This window comes from Telopea speciosissima, chromosome 4 (assembly GCF_018873765.1).
Source record: "Telopea speciosissima isolate NSW1024214 ecotype Mountain lineage chromosome 4, Tspe_v1, whole genome shotgun sequence".
Taxonomy (NCBI): Eukaryota; Viridiplantae; Streptophyta; class Magnoliopsida; order Proteales; family Proteaceae; genus Telopea; species Telopea speciosissima.
The window spans coordinates 68,390,136-68,405,170 of NC_057919.1; the positions used below are offsets into that span (position 1 = coordinate 68,390,136).

General features: G+C 38.4%; 1 protein-coding gene across 1 annotated transcript; it reads left to right on the forward strand.

Moving 5' to 3' along the window:
• Window positions 1–309: 309 nt before the first annotated feature.
• LOC122658041 (ATP-dependent RNA helicase DEAH13-like) lies at window positions 310–14,577 on the forward strand. The gene is made up of 13 exons (XM_043852897.1): window positions 310–347; window positions 6,279–6,388; window positions 6,835–6,907; window positions 7,022–7,090; window positions 7,168–7,217; window positions 7,334–7,394; window positions 7,895–8,284; window positions 8,405–8,650; window positions 8,785–9,015; window positions 10,593–10,706; window positions 10,814–12,058; window positions 12,539–14,195; window positions 14,333–14,577. Exons 2-12 carry the CDS (start codon window positions 6,300–6,302, stop codon window positions 14,024–14,026), a joined length of 4,056 nt encoding a protein of 1,351 aa, XP_043708832.1. The 5' UTR covers window positions 310–347; window positions 6,279–6,299; the 3' UTR covers window positions 14,027–14,195; window positions 14,333–14,577.
• Window positions 14,578–15,035: the final 458 nt, after the last annotated feature.

Consider the following 15,035-nt stretch of genomic DNA (forward strand, 5'->3'; position numbering starts at 1 on the left):
TTGATGGATCAGATTAAGGTGAAGCAATCTCAAGCACAACCTATTTGTGAGGATCGACAATGAGAGGCAGGGCAGCAGTGGGCGTACGCCGATAAAACCCCATATTTCTCTTTCTTAAAAGGTGAGGATTTCGTTGGTGACGGCGGGTCGTGCCAGTTTACTTCTTTTTGACTGTTAAGAGGGTTTAGAGACTATTACACACTTACACACAAGCTTTCAGTTCTCCTTCCTCCTCTCGCCGCAACGAATGTGTTGAGAACCGAGGAAGAAACCTTCTTTTCATTCCCTCTCTCTCTCTCTCCGTATAAGCGAGGGATTTGTGTTATCTCTACTGCTGAAATCCAAAGGTTAGTTAAAGCTCTTCTATTTATCTCGCTCGTTTTATTTTCCTCTCCTTGATTGGTTTTGCTTCTCAATTGAACCAATACTTTTTCATCTCCTTTGGTTTCTTTTCTAGATGGTCGATTTGTCTGTTATTTCTTTTTCTTGGATGAACCTGAGTGAATCCAGTGAAGGTTCAGTAGTGCCTTGCTTTTTCTGTCCGCAATAATCAACGTAGCAAAATATACACTTTCCGATTCTAGTTTTTAAATGTTGTTACTTCCAACTGGAATTAATAGGAGGGAATTAAATTTGTGGAAACAAAACAGAAGCAAATCCTATAAATTTTGGCACAAAATTATATATTGGAGAAACAGGGGAATTACGAATGGTATAACTGGCAAGCGTACTGTACGGCTGTCGCTTAACTCTTCCCAGTCCCAGTTGGGTTAATGTAATACCAATAAACATGGGATAACAACCCTATGCTGGTATGTCTTTAGTGCGGAGATTATGTTTATAAGTGCTACACTGTTGGTATGTATCTTATACGCCAACCCTACCGAACCGCATATGCTGGCATGTCTTCAGCCCGTGTTGTCTTTGGGATTTAAAAGCGAATTTCACACCCATCTGGGACAGCAAAAAGATTAGCTTATTCCGTTGGTTTCTGGTGTAGAAATAATCATATTAAGCATATGAAGTAAAAGAATCATGGGAATCTATATATTTTGTCTTCGTGTTGCAACAATGGTGTTTTCAAGTACATCCAACTCTCCCAACTGTAATATCTGCTTTTCCAACCTGCTTTCACCCTTTGTTTTATTTTATTTTTTTGGGGTCAAATTTCGCCTTTTATTTGTTGGAGCATATAAAATCTGATCGTTGTGAATGGCTGAACTAGAGTTCAAGGACAAAGTGAGAAATTTTCTGAGCATAAAAGGCAATGCCATCATTTATATGTTCTCCAGAAGTTTTATACCCCACTTAAAGACTCACATTAACCTACTGGAAAGCACAGGATGAAGACAAATACACTTTGTGTAATGAAGACATTGGCACATGTCTAAACCTGTCTAACACAGATTCCATTTTGTAACAAGAGCACTAGGTTTCCAACAACTTTAATATAGTATCCAAAGACTTCTGCTGATTTTGCTTTATAAATTATGAAATATGAAATATTTTCCTAAAATGGTTAATTCATGCCATAATGTGATATAATAAGTAAACTTTAGAACAAGCTGATGTAGATGAAATCAATTGTAAGCTACAAGTTCATGGTTGGAAACAAGATGTTTGTGTAAGAAGGTTTTTAAACTGATTGGTGTAAATGCACATGGAGCATGAGCATAAAAGGTGTCTAGCATCACAAGATTTGAGAAAATGGATTGGACATAATTAAAGATATGTATGATGGTGCGGTGATGAGTGTAAGAACTGTGGGGTGTCAAGGTAATGAATTTCTAATTACAATCGGATTACATCAAGGATCAGCTTTAAGACCTTATTTGTGTGCGCTTATCATAGATGATTTAATTAGAGACATTCAAGATGAGGTTCCTTGAATGTATGTTATTTGCTTATGATATTGTTTTGGTGGATGAGACAAAAGTAGAGATTAACGCCAAGTCGGAGTTATGGAGATCAACTTTGGAATCAAAAGGTTTTAAGATACGTAGAATGAAGACGGAGTACATGGTGTGTAACTTTGGTTACACTAGGACGGATAATGAGGTGGTGAAAATTGATGAGAGGGAGATTCTGCAAAGCGATTATTTTAGGTATATGGGCTCAATCATAAATAAAGAAGGTGATAAAGAGGATGATGTTTCAGAGTGAAGAGGTGGGTCTAAAATGTTGTGTGATCGGCGTATTCCTTTGAAACTGAAAGGAAAATTTTATAGGACAGTCAGTCATACAACCGGCTATGATGTATGGTGCAGAATGTTAGGTAGTTAAGAAGCATCATATAGATAAACTCATTATAGTGGAGATGAGGATGTTGAGATAGATGAGTGGCAAAACTAGAAAGGATAAAGTAAGGAATGATCATATTACATATGATGCAAATTCATCCCCGAAATGGGCTTCTTTTATTAGGAACAAGTCTAGGGTTGGGTTATATACATGTTGGGCCTTTGATCCCATGGGTTTTTTAATGTAATAGGCCACTTTTATAGCCCTAAAGTTAGGGTACATGAGTTGCATACGGGATTAGCCCTAGACTTAGTTTATATCATGTTTTTAATGTTTTAAATTGAACCGGTCCAAAACTGGTTTGAACCAGTGATTTAATTTAAGTGATTTTATTAGTTTTTCTTTTAGTTGTTTAGTTGGGCTAGATTAGGACTTATTTTGAGTCTATTTCAGTTTCCTAGTCAGTTTAAGTTACCTAGTAGGTTAAGGAATGGGTTAGGCCTTTCCCTTTTAGTGTAGGAGTCTAATTTGGAATCTTTTATATAAGGTTGTAAGGGGGTCAAGTATTGAATACGAATTTGATTAATAAAAATAACTTATGTTTGCTACCATTGCTACCAAGGTTTAAAGTATCGGTATCGGGTATCGTATCGGTCGGGTGATTTTAAGAGACGTATCGTATCGTATCATATTGTTTCGGAGATACGTATCGAACAATACAGATACGCATTGAAATGATCAAAATACACATGGAAATACACTTTTGGAACAAAAAACAATATAAATAAGCAATATATAACAAGTGTCATGCATAAACACTGAAATGGTGAATAATGTATAACCAAACAATTGCATTAAATTGAAATTGTTATAAAAGATGAGGTTTCTTACATGTTGTAATCGTCTATAGCCATGAAAAGTATTGGATGATGCAAAGGATGTTGTTGTAACACTCCTTGATTCGTTTTTTAGTTAAAAGTGTGAAAAACCAAGATTAAATGCAAGATTTTAGACTCTTGGTTGAGAGTTTTCCTTCATTTTTTCGTTAGATTAGGAGTTGTATCGAGTCTGTGAGTGAAAACAGCTTTTTTATGGAATGTATCGATGGTGTCGGTATGTATCGGTATGTATCGGTACGTATCGGTATGTATCGAGCCGTATCGGCCGATACATATCGTTACATATTAAACCACCCACAGAACCCCTTACCAGACGTATCAATGGTATCGTATCGTATCGGCTCGTATTGATAGATATAATTAGAGACAATTTAATTTTTTTTTAAAAGTGATGTATCGGTATGTATCGTATCGGTATCGATCGATACCGATACGTATCGGTCCATATCGTATTGTATCGGTCGATAGTTTAAACCATGATTGCTGCTGCTGCCTTGCTCTTTTGAGTGTTGCCTTGTGAGTCATATCAAGGTGAAAGGATTGGTGGATCTCCAGTTGACTCCTTGCGTCTTGTAGACCGGAAGGATTTACTACTCATCTCCTTGCATCTTGTAGATCGGGAGGACCTAATTCTGATCTTTGAGCTGCTGCCATTGAAGATCTGCTATACAAGTAAGTAATTTACTTTTTTGACAATCAACCTTCTTCTCCTAATCCTCTAAACGCAAGCCATCGATCCCCACTGCCAATAATCAATCCCTGCTGCCTTTCTCATCCACCATTAAAAACATAGATCTATTAGAACCCTAAAACCTGCAACTATTCTTCTTCTCTTCGAGAAGGTCACATATTAGGTGATTTTCGTAAGAATTCTGCCCAGCCAAATCTAACAGTTAGAATCATCTCAAGTTTTGACCTAACGTTCTTGAACCTAATTCATGAACTCAATTTCAGTTTGGTGCAATTCTGACATGCGGATCTGTTCCTGCTGTGAATTTCCAATTCTGCCCTTATTGTTATATTGGTCTTCTGAGGTCACAATTAGTATACATATTCTGCTGATTTGTTATTGCTGAATTTTATCAACTAAATTTATATTCGATTACTGAACATAACCCTAATTTTTTATCTCTAAATTTCCTGGTTAAATTACTGTTTTCCCCTTTTCCTAGTTGTACTAGGATTCCCCCATATTAGCTGATCTAACCATTGGATCAATTTCAGCTTTTCAAAATTGTTCCAGTCCCTATTTGGTAAACTCATATGAAATTTGGGATCATTCTAACCATCTGATTTTCTGTTATCAAAATTTTCCTTAATCTGAACTATTCTTTGATGAAAAGATCTTGGTTTGGTTCCTAGTTTGATTATTCGAATCTAGGACTACATTAAGAGATGATGTGGGAGTAGCGCCGATACATGATAAGCTATGAGAAAGACGTTTGAGGTGGCATGGCCATGTCCGACGGAGGCCTTTAGATTCCCCAGTATGGAGTGTTGATTTGATTCAGATTGAAGGGACTAAAAGAGCCAGGGCAGACCTAAAATGACCTTAGGAGAAGTGGTGTGGAAAGACATGTATGACCTTGAATAGAGCTGATTCGAGGGCAAGGATCCATGTAGCCGACCCCATTTAGTTGGGGTAAGGCTGAGTTGTTGTTGTTGATTGTTAATGTAGCTCTAGATAGGAGAAGGATCCTACTAGAGGCCAAGCAATAGGATCTAAAAAAGAGGGTTGCTGGTTCGAATGGGCAGGATTAGGATTTTAGGTCAATTTCTAGGGTTAGGTTTGGGGAATGGGGATAATTTTTATATGGTAATGCTAGGCAGGTCTAGGGGAAGCTAGCAGTGAAGATTTGAACAAGATTTGAACAAAATTTCAAATTGCAAAAAATTAGGGTTAGGGTTTCGGGTTTTGGGTTTTAGATTTTAGGTTGAAATTAGGGCAAGGGGCTAAGGTCGAGTTTTGTACTGATAGGGTATACCACTCGGCCAAGGTATGAAGTCCAAGTGATGGATGTAAGTGTTAGTTCTGAAAATTCTAGGGTTTTAGGATTAATGGAGGTTAATGGGGAATTAGGGTTTGGGTGGTTGGAAGGGGCTGAGATGAATATCGAGTGGAGGGGATGCTAAGGGGAAACTGTGGTCCAAATCTGATGAAATTCTGATGAGGGGTTAATGCTGGACAGGGTTAAGAGTAATTAGGGTTTATGAAATTTAAATAAAAAACAAAGAGGAATCAATTTGGGGGGGGGGGGGGAAGTAGAGGGTTAGAAACAGAATTGGGTTTCAAACTTACAGTAGAATCCGTTGGCAGCAAGCTTGGACAGCAGAGAAGGATAGAACCATCTTCAATGGAGATCCTCCCAGCCGTCACGGCATAAGGAGTTGTTGGAGATCCACCTACCCTTTCCACCTTGATAGAACCTCAAGGATGAACACTCTCAAGGAGCTGCAGCAGCAACAAAAGCAGCAAACACGATTTTTTTTTTAAATTCATAAAACTGTGAGGGAGCCTCCTACGATTTAATACTTATAATAAAAGGCTAATAGTTAAATCCTAATAAAATCTAAACACTTCCCTCACTTAAATCGTGGAAGGGTAGAAATAAACAACTTAAAACCAATTAAAACACTTAAACTAAGAAGATTCCTAAGTAACCAATAGGATATAAGACCCTATTAGTCAATAGAAACATTTCACTTAAATTGGACCAGTGGTTCAACAAGTTCAATTTAAAACACTAAAACATGAAAAATAAACTAAGTATTGGGCTAATACCGTATGCAACCTATGTACCCCTAGTTTAGGCCCATTAAACTGGCCTATTACATAGAAAACCCTTGGGATCAAAGGCCCAACATATATATATCTCAATCCTAGACTTATTTCTAAAGAAATAAGCTCATTTCGATGATGAATCTGCATCAACTGTCCTTATGTTGGTGACTATGCTCTTGCATGATAATGAACATGTTATCGTGAGATGTAATGATGATGCACTACCTGGTTTTGATACATTATTTGTATAAGTTGTTTATCCAAAATTGCTGCCAGTTTGCCCCTAGCAGATTGTTTGTTGGCATGCTCCACTAAGCATTATGATCCTGCTCACTTTCAGTTGAGTGCCAATGCAGAGTTGAGTTAAAGAGGAGAGGATGCGATCGTGTCATAACAATTTGGAACAGTCTTTGGATGTGGACCAGATATTTTTCCAACACAAAGAAGCGTTTCAAGATTCATGGAGGTAAAACCCTTGTTGTTCACAGTTTGATCTTAAGAAAATTTGTATGTTTTGGTTTCAACAACTTAATTTTTTTAATGGACTGAAAATATTACCTGCAAATGTGTCATTTGATATTTGATTTCAAATCAATTAACTTATTTTATTGATGAAATGAAAAAGATCACCTGCAGGTATAATGAATCTTTTATATTTACATTGCATCAGCACCTTACATGATTGATTTCCCTTGGAAGCAATCCTTGTAAGATTGGGTTGCATATACCTCAGCTTTGTGGGTTACTTCATGTTTGGAAGGTTTTAGATGCATAGGCTACATGAAATCCAGAAGAGATTACCTACGCTATTTTAGGGGGCTCCAAGCATATTTTTAGCCTAGCAAACATTCTTTTAAAATAATAATAAATTAAAAAAATAAAACTTCTCTCTCTTTGGGTTATGTTTTGTAGTTCCAAAGGTGATGATAGCAATGCGATCATCTTGCTGGAAAAGAACAAGAAGAAAACAAATGGGACAAGTCAGGTAAAAACACTAGCTAAACTAAAATGTTATTGTAAATTTGTGATGCTGTAGTAGGTTATCTATTACTTAATATGCTTCACGATTATTGGATTTCCTTGTATTGGTTGCAAAAAGCTAAACTCAGATGTGAAGAAAAAAGTAACAATGAGCAAATCCCAGAAAAGAAAGCTGAAGAAATTGGAGGTATGCATCTCTAGGCCTGTTCTATTAGGCAACCATGCCCATTAGATCTTAGAATAAATTATTTCCTTTATGTGCAGGAGGAGAAAGAGAAAGCGGCCTTGTTGGCTTCCAGCATGAGAATCTTGGAGTATGAAAATTTTGTTCTATTTCCTTCTAAAAAATCATTAGTTGGATTTGCATGCTTTTCCAAACAGAGATGCACAGAATGCATGATTAATAATTGTGAGCAATTTACATTTTCAGGAAGTACAAGATCCGAGAGGATGCATATTCACTTCTGCAATCTTCGGGGAATATTGGTCAGGTTTGTACCATCAAATAACATTTAGAGAACCAGGACTTGCCATGCCTGGTTCTGGTTTGCTCTCAACCATGCCTTCAATAACTGTCTTCCACGTGTCAGTTTGCTTATGGTTAAAATTTGGGAGACATACTGTTGACATCAACATCTAACCATGTCTGAAGTTTTAGACCAAACCATTACGATATATCTACTTGTCATTATCGAGATTTGAGAGTTTTAGGACGGCCAAGAGGGTGCATGAACATAGATGGGAAGAATCTGACTATATATGGGGCATATGATTGAATTTGTATCTGACATTTGACTCAGATCCAATCCACACCATTACCTAGATATCTAACTATCAGAATTGCCACATTACTCTTCCACGTGGTATAACAAGGTTGTGTTTTTCTAAGGTCATTGGGTCAATGGCATGTTGGCAACTTTTTCCTTAACATTTTATTTTTTTCATATTATGGGGGGATTTGAATCTTATTTTACTCAATGAACATGCATAGGTTGAAACTATGAAGGAGAAACGTAGAAGGGCCGTAGAGTTTTCTAAGGCAGGGTTAGAAGTTGCCCAGGATGAGCGACCCTCAAAGAAAAGGAGTGATGAAAGCAAATCTGATTTTGATGAAGGCCACCAAAATCAGGAGCTCAATAAGGATGATTTGCAGTGTCCAGTGATGCCGGACAGAGAAGGTCTTAAAAATATTCATAGGTCTCTGGATGCTTGTCAAGATCCAACTTGTGGCAGCCCACTAGGTTCAGAGTTTTTATCTGATACTGCCATACCTGCTAAGGGATTCGCCGATGAGGATGATGGCAGAGACATTCAGCACGAAGGGAAGAATTCTTTGCTACCACCATGCAATCGTGATGAGATAAAAAGCACCAACCTGCTGGTACCTATAATGTTGATCAAACTTTTAGTGAATGAATTTTGCTTTCATAAATGGGACTTGATGCTTGTGATGCTTAGCTCTTATTGAAAGATGTGAACTGTGTTGTTTGATGTGAACCAGGATGGAGAGAGGAATGGCCCAAAACCAGATTCACATGGTTCTAGTGTCCTTGTAGATTCTGCTACCCAGAGACCTATTAGCACCCCAACTGTAGTGCATGTATCAAGACCAAATGAAGTTGAAAGCAAAAGAAAGGATCTTCCAATAGTGATGATGGAGCAAGAGATAATGGAGGCTATAAATGAAAATTCTGCACTTATTATATGTGGAGAGACTGGGTGTGGTAAAACTACTCAAGTTCCTCAGGTGTGCTTGGATTGGATGCTTTTCATATTTTACTAACTGGAATTCTTGGCTAAATTTTTGTTTTCTTTTTTCTTATAATAAAAACTTTGCCTTAATTGTGCCCTAAGTTCAGCTTTCTCATTGATACTGTGCAGTTCCTTTATGAAGCTGGCTTTGGTTTGAACAAGTCTGGCTCAAAAAGTAGCATAATCGGTGTCACCCAACCACGTCGTGTTGCAGTCCTTGCCACGGCCAAGCGAGTGGCATTTGAGCTAGGTCTCCGTCTAGGGAAGGAGGTTGGGTTTCAAGTTAGACATGACAAGAAGATCGGGGACCATTGCTCCATCAAGTTCATGACAGATGGAATTTTGCTTCGAGAAGTGCAGGTTCTTCACCAACACGTGTTCATTTGACTGTCATTTTGAGAACTCGTTTTATATCATTTCGTTTTTCCTTTTTTTTTATTGAGGAAACTTGTATATATGTATATATATAAATTAAGGGAACTGAAGCTTGCTTATGGACGAGGGAGAGATAATATTGTTCATCTTCCATGTATTTTTTCCTTCTCAGATATATTAATTTGCATCTTGAACTTATGTGGGAGTCATAGGACCGGTTCAAGTGATGCTAACGCCCCTGATATTGATTGAAGCTTTGGTTGTGGGGTTTTACAAAAGTTCAGGACCAAGAATTTCAAGTGGAGATCTTAGTTGGGAAGTTTCTGTTTCTCAGGAATCTGATTTCTTATGTCATCACATTCATTTTGGGGATTGATAGAGCAATTTTTTGAGCTTGCTTGAGTCAGGAAAGCAGAATCGATTGTTGAGTTTATCATCCTTGATTTTGATCCTTACGTTTTGGGTATTAAAAGATGGGGAACAAGTGCCTCGTATGTAGAAACAAAGGTGCTTGGTGAGAATGAAATTGAGATTCCACCTGGGCACAAAGGTCTTTTTTTGGATGCTGTTTTTTCCGTTGAAGCAAAAGAATCAAATATCACTTTGAAGCAACAAAGAATTATGTAATGGAGTTAACGGAAAAATTATTGTTCCCTGGCTTTTTACTGTTGTGCATTAGCATTTCAAGGGATATGTATATGTCATGAGATTTGAGGTTCACAACTTCCCTGAGAGCTTCATTGGTAACTCCTATAATTGTTTTCCGGGCTTTCTTTCCATAGGCAGGTTTTTATGGCAATACACTCTGTAAACCCTAAAAATAAGTGGCTTTCTAGACAATGGTTTTCCAAAAACACTAGTTTTAGGATGTCAGTTGCATAGAGATTGATATTGGTGATCGCTAAAAAGTAAAATCAGAGATCTGTTAAGGACTCTCTCTCTCTCTCTTGGAGGTCTGCTGAGAATATATTTCATGTGTTAAGTTCCTTGGATATTATTGTTCTCATCAGAACGGCTGGGTCAATGGAATAGTTATTATCTTCTTATTCTTCTCCCTCTCTTTGCTGTGTATTGATTTTTATTTTTATTTTTTTTATTTTTTTTTTTGGGGGGGGGGGTGTATGGTTTTGATCTGCTTGATCGAGTTGCTTCTGCTTCTTTTTTCTGGTGGAAATGCAAATGGGCGTATGTGGTTAGGTACTGAAATCTTGTTAATTTTCACCTGTATGTACATAGCCTAGAGTGTCTAAACCTATCGAAACCTCTGTAATGTTCTTCAAATTGACCTATGGTCCTATATGTATCTTTAGTTAAGCATGCTTTAACGCTGCTCTATTATGTCTATTTATTGGTCCATTGATCTTTTAGATCATTGGGGATTCTCTAGTGATTATGTAGGTGTTTCTTGTTTTAAACTCTCTTTTTTGTTTATGTGATGACTATCTATTCTGTGCAAGATTAGTCCTTTCTTTTGCTGATTGATGAACTGGCATATATTAAATGTACTAAAGTGATTATACTGCTCCCCTACATCATCACATCAATCTATTCTTCTGCTGCAGAGTGATTTCTTGCTTAGGAAGTATTCTGTTATTGTTCTGGATGAGGCTCATGAGAGAAGCTTGAATACTGATATACTTATTGGAATGCTTTCCCGTATCATACAAATCCGCCAGGTAAGATATTAAAACCACTACTATTGGTTGGCACAGTGCAGAGTTAAAGTTTATGTCCAGTCTGGCTTATTAATTATGTTTCTTATGATTTTATGCTTCCATGACAGAGGTTATACGAAGAGCAGCAAGAGAAGGTTCTTTCGGGAGTGAAAATCAGTCCTGAGAATTTAGTATCTCAGTTAAAACTTGTACTTATGAGTGCAACCTTGCGAGTTGAGGACTTTGTTTCAGAAAGGAGGCTATTTAATGAAAACCCACCTGTTATAGAAGTTCCAACCAGACAATTTCCTGTTACTGTTCACTTCTCAAAAAGAACCGAGATCGTGGACTACATGGGCCAGGCTTATAAAAAGGTCTTGTCCATTCACAAGCGGCTTCCACCTGGTGGAATACTCGTTTTTGTCACTGGGCAGAGGGAAGTGGAATATTTGTGCCGCAAACTACGTAAAACTTCAAGGGAGCTGACTCAGAAATTTTCCAAGCAGAAGGAGAGTGAGGCCACGGCTGTCTTGGATGTAGATACTAGTGACCAGGGAATTGACATGAAGGATATCAATGAAGCATTTGAGGTGCATGGGTCATCAGACCACCAGAAAACTGACAGATTTAGTTCATGTGATGAGGATCATGATGTTCTTGATGAGGAAGAGTTCGACTCCTCTGATGATTTGGGAACAGATAGTGAGTTGGAAGTTGATGGTGATGTTGAGGGTTCACTGAAATATGAAAATCATGAGAAAAATGGTAAGCATTTTGATGTTCTTGGAGAACCTGGAAGCCTTGCCTCATTGAAGGCTGCTTTTGCAGCTTTGGCCAGCAATAATGCACCCGACCCAACTTCTGAGGGGAAACTGGATTCTCCCATCACCCCTGGCTCAGAAGGATGTTTGAACCAATCTACTTCCACTTCTACGAAAAAATGTGATATGGCTGATGGTCCTTGTGCTAGTGCAATGTGTGTCCTGCCTCTTTATGCCATGCTACCTGCAGCAGTACAGCTTCGGGTATTTGAAAAGGTTCCTGAAGGAGAGCGGCTTGTAGTGGTTGCTACCAATGTGGCTGAAACCTCCTTAACTATTCCAGGCATAAAGTATGTGGTTGACACTGGAAGGGAGAAGGTCAAGAACTACAATTCCTCCAATGGTATGGAAACATATGAGATTCACTGGATAAGCAAGGCATCTGCTGCCCAACGTGCAGGAAGAGCCGGCAGAACTGGGCCTGGCCACTGTTACCGTCTCTATTCTTCTGCTGTTTTTACTAACATATTTTCTGACTTCTCTATCCCTGAAATATCCAAAATACCTGTTGATGGTGTTGTCCTTCTCATGAAATCAATGGGTATTGATAAGGTGGGTTTAATTCATTTTCTAAGGCTTGACGTTTCTTTACAGTGGTTGTCGTGCAAAAGCTTCATATATTATGCTTCTTGGGTGGGAATATGCTGAAGATTTTAAACATCCATGTGAACACCCATGGGATTTTGGGTGCAGATCACCTAAGTCAAGATCAACCTAGTCAGACGGTCAAAATAATTAATCATTGATGAATTGTTTAAGCTGGTCCAATTATTTTAATTTGGGGTGGGAGATCTAGGTAGCACCTGTAACATCTTTTACTTTGTTTGCACCGTAGTTTTTGTCTGGTCCATATGGCGGGAATATATGCAGTTTGCAATCTGCATCATTTTCCACTGAAGCATTCTCTTATTAATCTTGAAGAATTATTTGCCTTGTAGTTTTTATCTTAATATCCAGCAACAATAATTTCATCTTTATTAATTCTTCTGATTGGCTTATTCTTCCCCCTTGCTTTCATGTTCTATTCTCCAGGTTGCAAATTTCCCATTTCCGACTCCCCCTGAGGCCACTGCCTTGGTGGAAGCTGAGCGTTGCTTAATGGCTCTTGAAGCACTTGATAGTCAAGGAAGACTTACACCCCTTGGAAGGGCCATGGCAAAGTATCCCATGAGTCCTCGTCACTCTCGTATGCTTCTTACAGTTATTCAAATTATGAAGAAAGTCCAGAGTTATCCAAGGGCAAATCTTGTTTTTGCTTACACAGTTGCTGCAGCCGCAGCTTTGAGCTTGTCAAATCCTTTTATTATGCAATTTGAGGGAAGCCACAATAATTCAGCTGATTTGGATAGAGATGATAAAACTGATACTGTTGATACCCCAAAGATTCTGGACAAAGAAGAGAAACTGAGGCAGAAGAAACTGAAAGAAATTACTAAATTGGCCCGTGCAAAATTCTGCAACCCTAGTAGTGATGCTCTGACAATAGCTTATGCTTTGCAATCATTTGAACACGCAGGGAACCCAACAGAGTTCTGTAAAGATAATTCATTACACCTGAAAACCATGGAGGAGATGTCCAAGCTAAGAAAGCAGCTACTCCAATTGGTATTTCATCAAAGCTCTGTTGTTGTACACGAGGATTTCTTGTGGACATATGGGACTGTTGATGATGTAGAACAGGCTTGGAGGATTTCCTCCAACAGGCATCCTCTATTACTAAATGAGGAGGAGCTCTTAGGACAAGCTATCTGTGCTGGCTGGGCAGACAGGATTGCCAAGCGCATCAGATTAGTTTCAGTGTCATCAGATAGAGACAGAAAAGCTAATGCACCACGATATCAATCTTGCATGGTTAAAGAAACCGTGTTCCTCCATCGTTGGTCATCCGTTTCTCGAACAGCTCCTGAGTTTCTGGTCTATAGTGAACTTCTAAACACAAAACGACCATATATGCATGGAGTGACAAGTGTGAAACCAGATTGGCTTGTTAAATATGCTGCATCTCTTTGTAGTTTCTCTACTCCACTTTCAGACCCAAAACCATTTTATGAACCCTCAGGTGACCAAGTGTTTTGCTGGGTGAGTCCAACCTTTGGTCCCCATTTATGGCAGCTACCATTGCATAGTTTGCCTGTCAGTAATGGTGTGCATAGAGTGACCGTATTTGCTTATGCTTTACTTGAAGGCCAAGTACTGCCTTGCTTAAGATCTGCACAGAAGTTCATGGCAGCCCCTGCTGTTACCATTTTGAGGCCTGAGGCAGCAGGTCAAAGACGGGTGGGGAACCTTATAAATGAACTGATGGCTGGTGCAAGGTCAATTGATAGTCGTGCCATGTTGAGAAAGATCTGGAATGAGAATCCCCAAAAATTGCATTCAGAGATTCGGGACTGGTTTCAGGAGAAATTTCATGATCAATTTGAAAAGCTTTGGGCACAAATGCATCGTGAGGTTCTTTTGGAGTGTCAAGAACTTTTTCCCAAGAGTGTGAAGAAAGAAAAGAGGAAAAGTAGAGATTAAGAGAACTTCACATTTCCTGTTTGATGTGCCTTGGTTGCTATGTTTACCTGTTGAAATACAGAAACTGAAGAAAAAATGAGCTCAGTGAACCAAATTGAACCTCGACCACGTGAGCCGATGGGGACCATACACAGCCTGGTGCAGTTCAAAGGCAGCAACTCAATTTGAGGTAATCCTGACAAAGTTTAAATGACTACCTTTGCTTCTTATAGTAATTTCTGTTTTGAACTTTTTTTTAATCCAGCTTTGCTTTTGCAATGAAGCTAGTTTTGTCTTGGGCTGAACCATGTGGCTAACATTACACAGGAGACATTTTTATCTACCGTGCTAATTGCATTCCTCAGGCCTGGGATTGAATCGTGCCTTCAAGCTTCTCACCCCTTACTTATCTAACATCTGTCTGAGAATATGAAAATTTATTTACAGCACTGCACCTTTGTATTTATATAGTGAATAGAGTTGGCTGAGGGAAGTAATCATGGACGTTGTCAGGTAGATAAGGATTTTATCCTTTTATATGCTTAACAAAGGTTGTATTTTTATTGCAAACTGAACGCTGCGGCTAGCTGGGTTGAATTCATTCTATTATGGGAAGAGGAAAAATTTTATGTTGCATAGTGTGTGACTGTGACCAAAGTTAACATAGAAGAGTTGAGCTTTTTTTTTTTTCTGATTTTGTATTCTGTAAGTACATAATTACATAATGCTTGTTATTTACTTCTAGTGTATTTTCTGATTTTGTATTCTGAAGCTATTTTTCTGCAGTGTCATTTGGAATTTTCTGTTCCAGTGAATTGAGTTTCACAAATTTTAAAATCTTGCCCCAAACAATTGGAAACTGGCCAAAATTATGAAAAAGTGGTAGCTTGATGCAGATGCTGGGCTCGACTTCACCATAGAGTCATAGACTTGTACTTGTAGTAAATAGGTGAAAGCTTTGCTACCGCGCATGTACATGCCAGGGCTGGAAAATGAAGTTTCAGCTGGTTTAAATGATGTTATGACAGTG

Coding starts and splice junctions, on each gene's coding strand:
- LOC122658041 (XM_043852897.1), top strand. CDS start 6,300: ATGCGATCGTGTCATAACAATTTGGAACAGTCTTTGGATGTGGACCAG. Junction 7,091..7,167: donor GAAAGCTGAAGAAATTGGAG/GTATGCATCTCT, acceptor CTTTATGTGCAG/GAGGAGAAAGAGAAAGCGGC. Junction 7,218..7,333: donor TCCAGCATGAGAATCTTGGA/GTATGAAAATTT, acceptor TTACATTTTCAG/GAAGTACAAGATCCGAGAGG.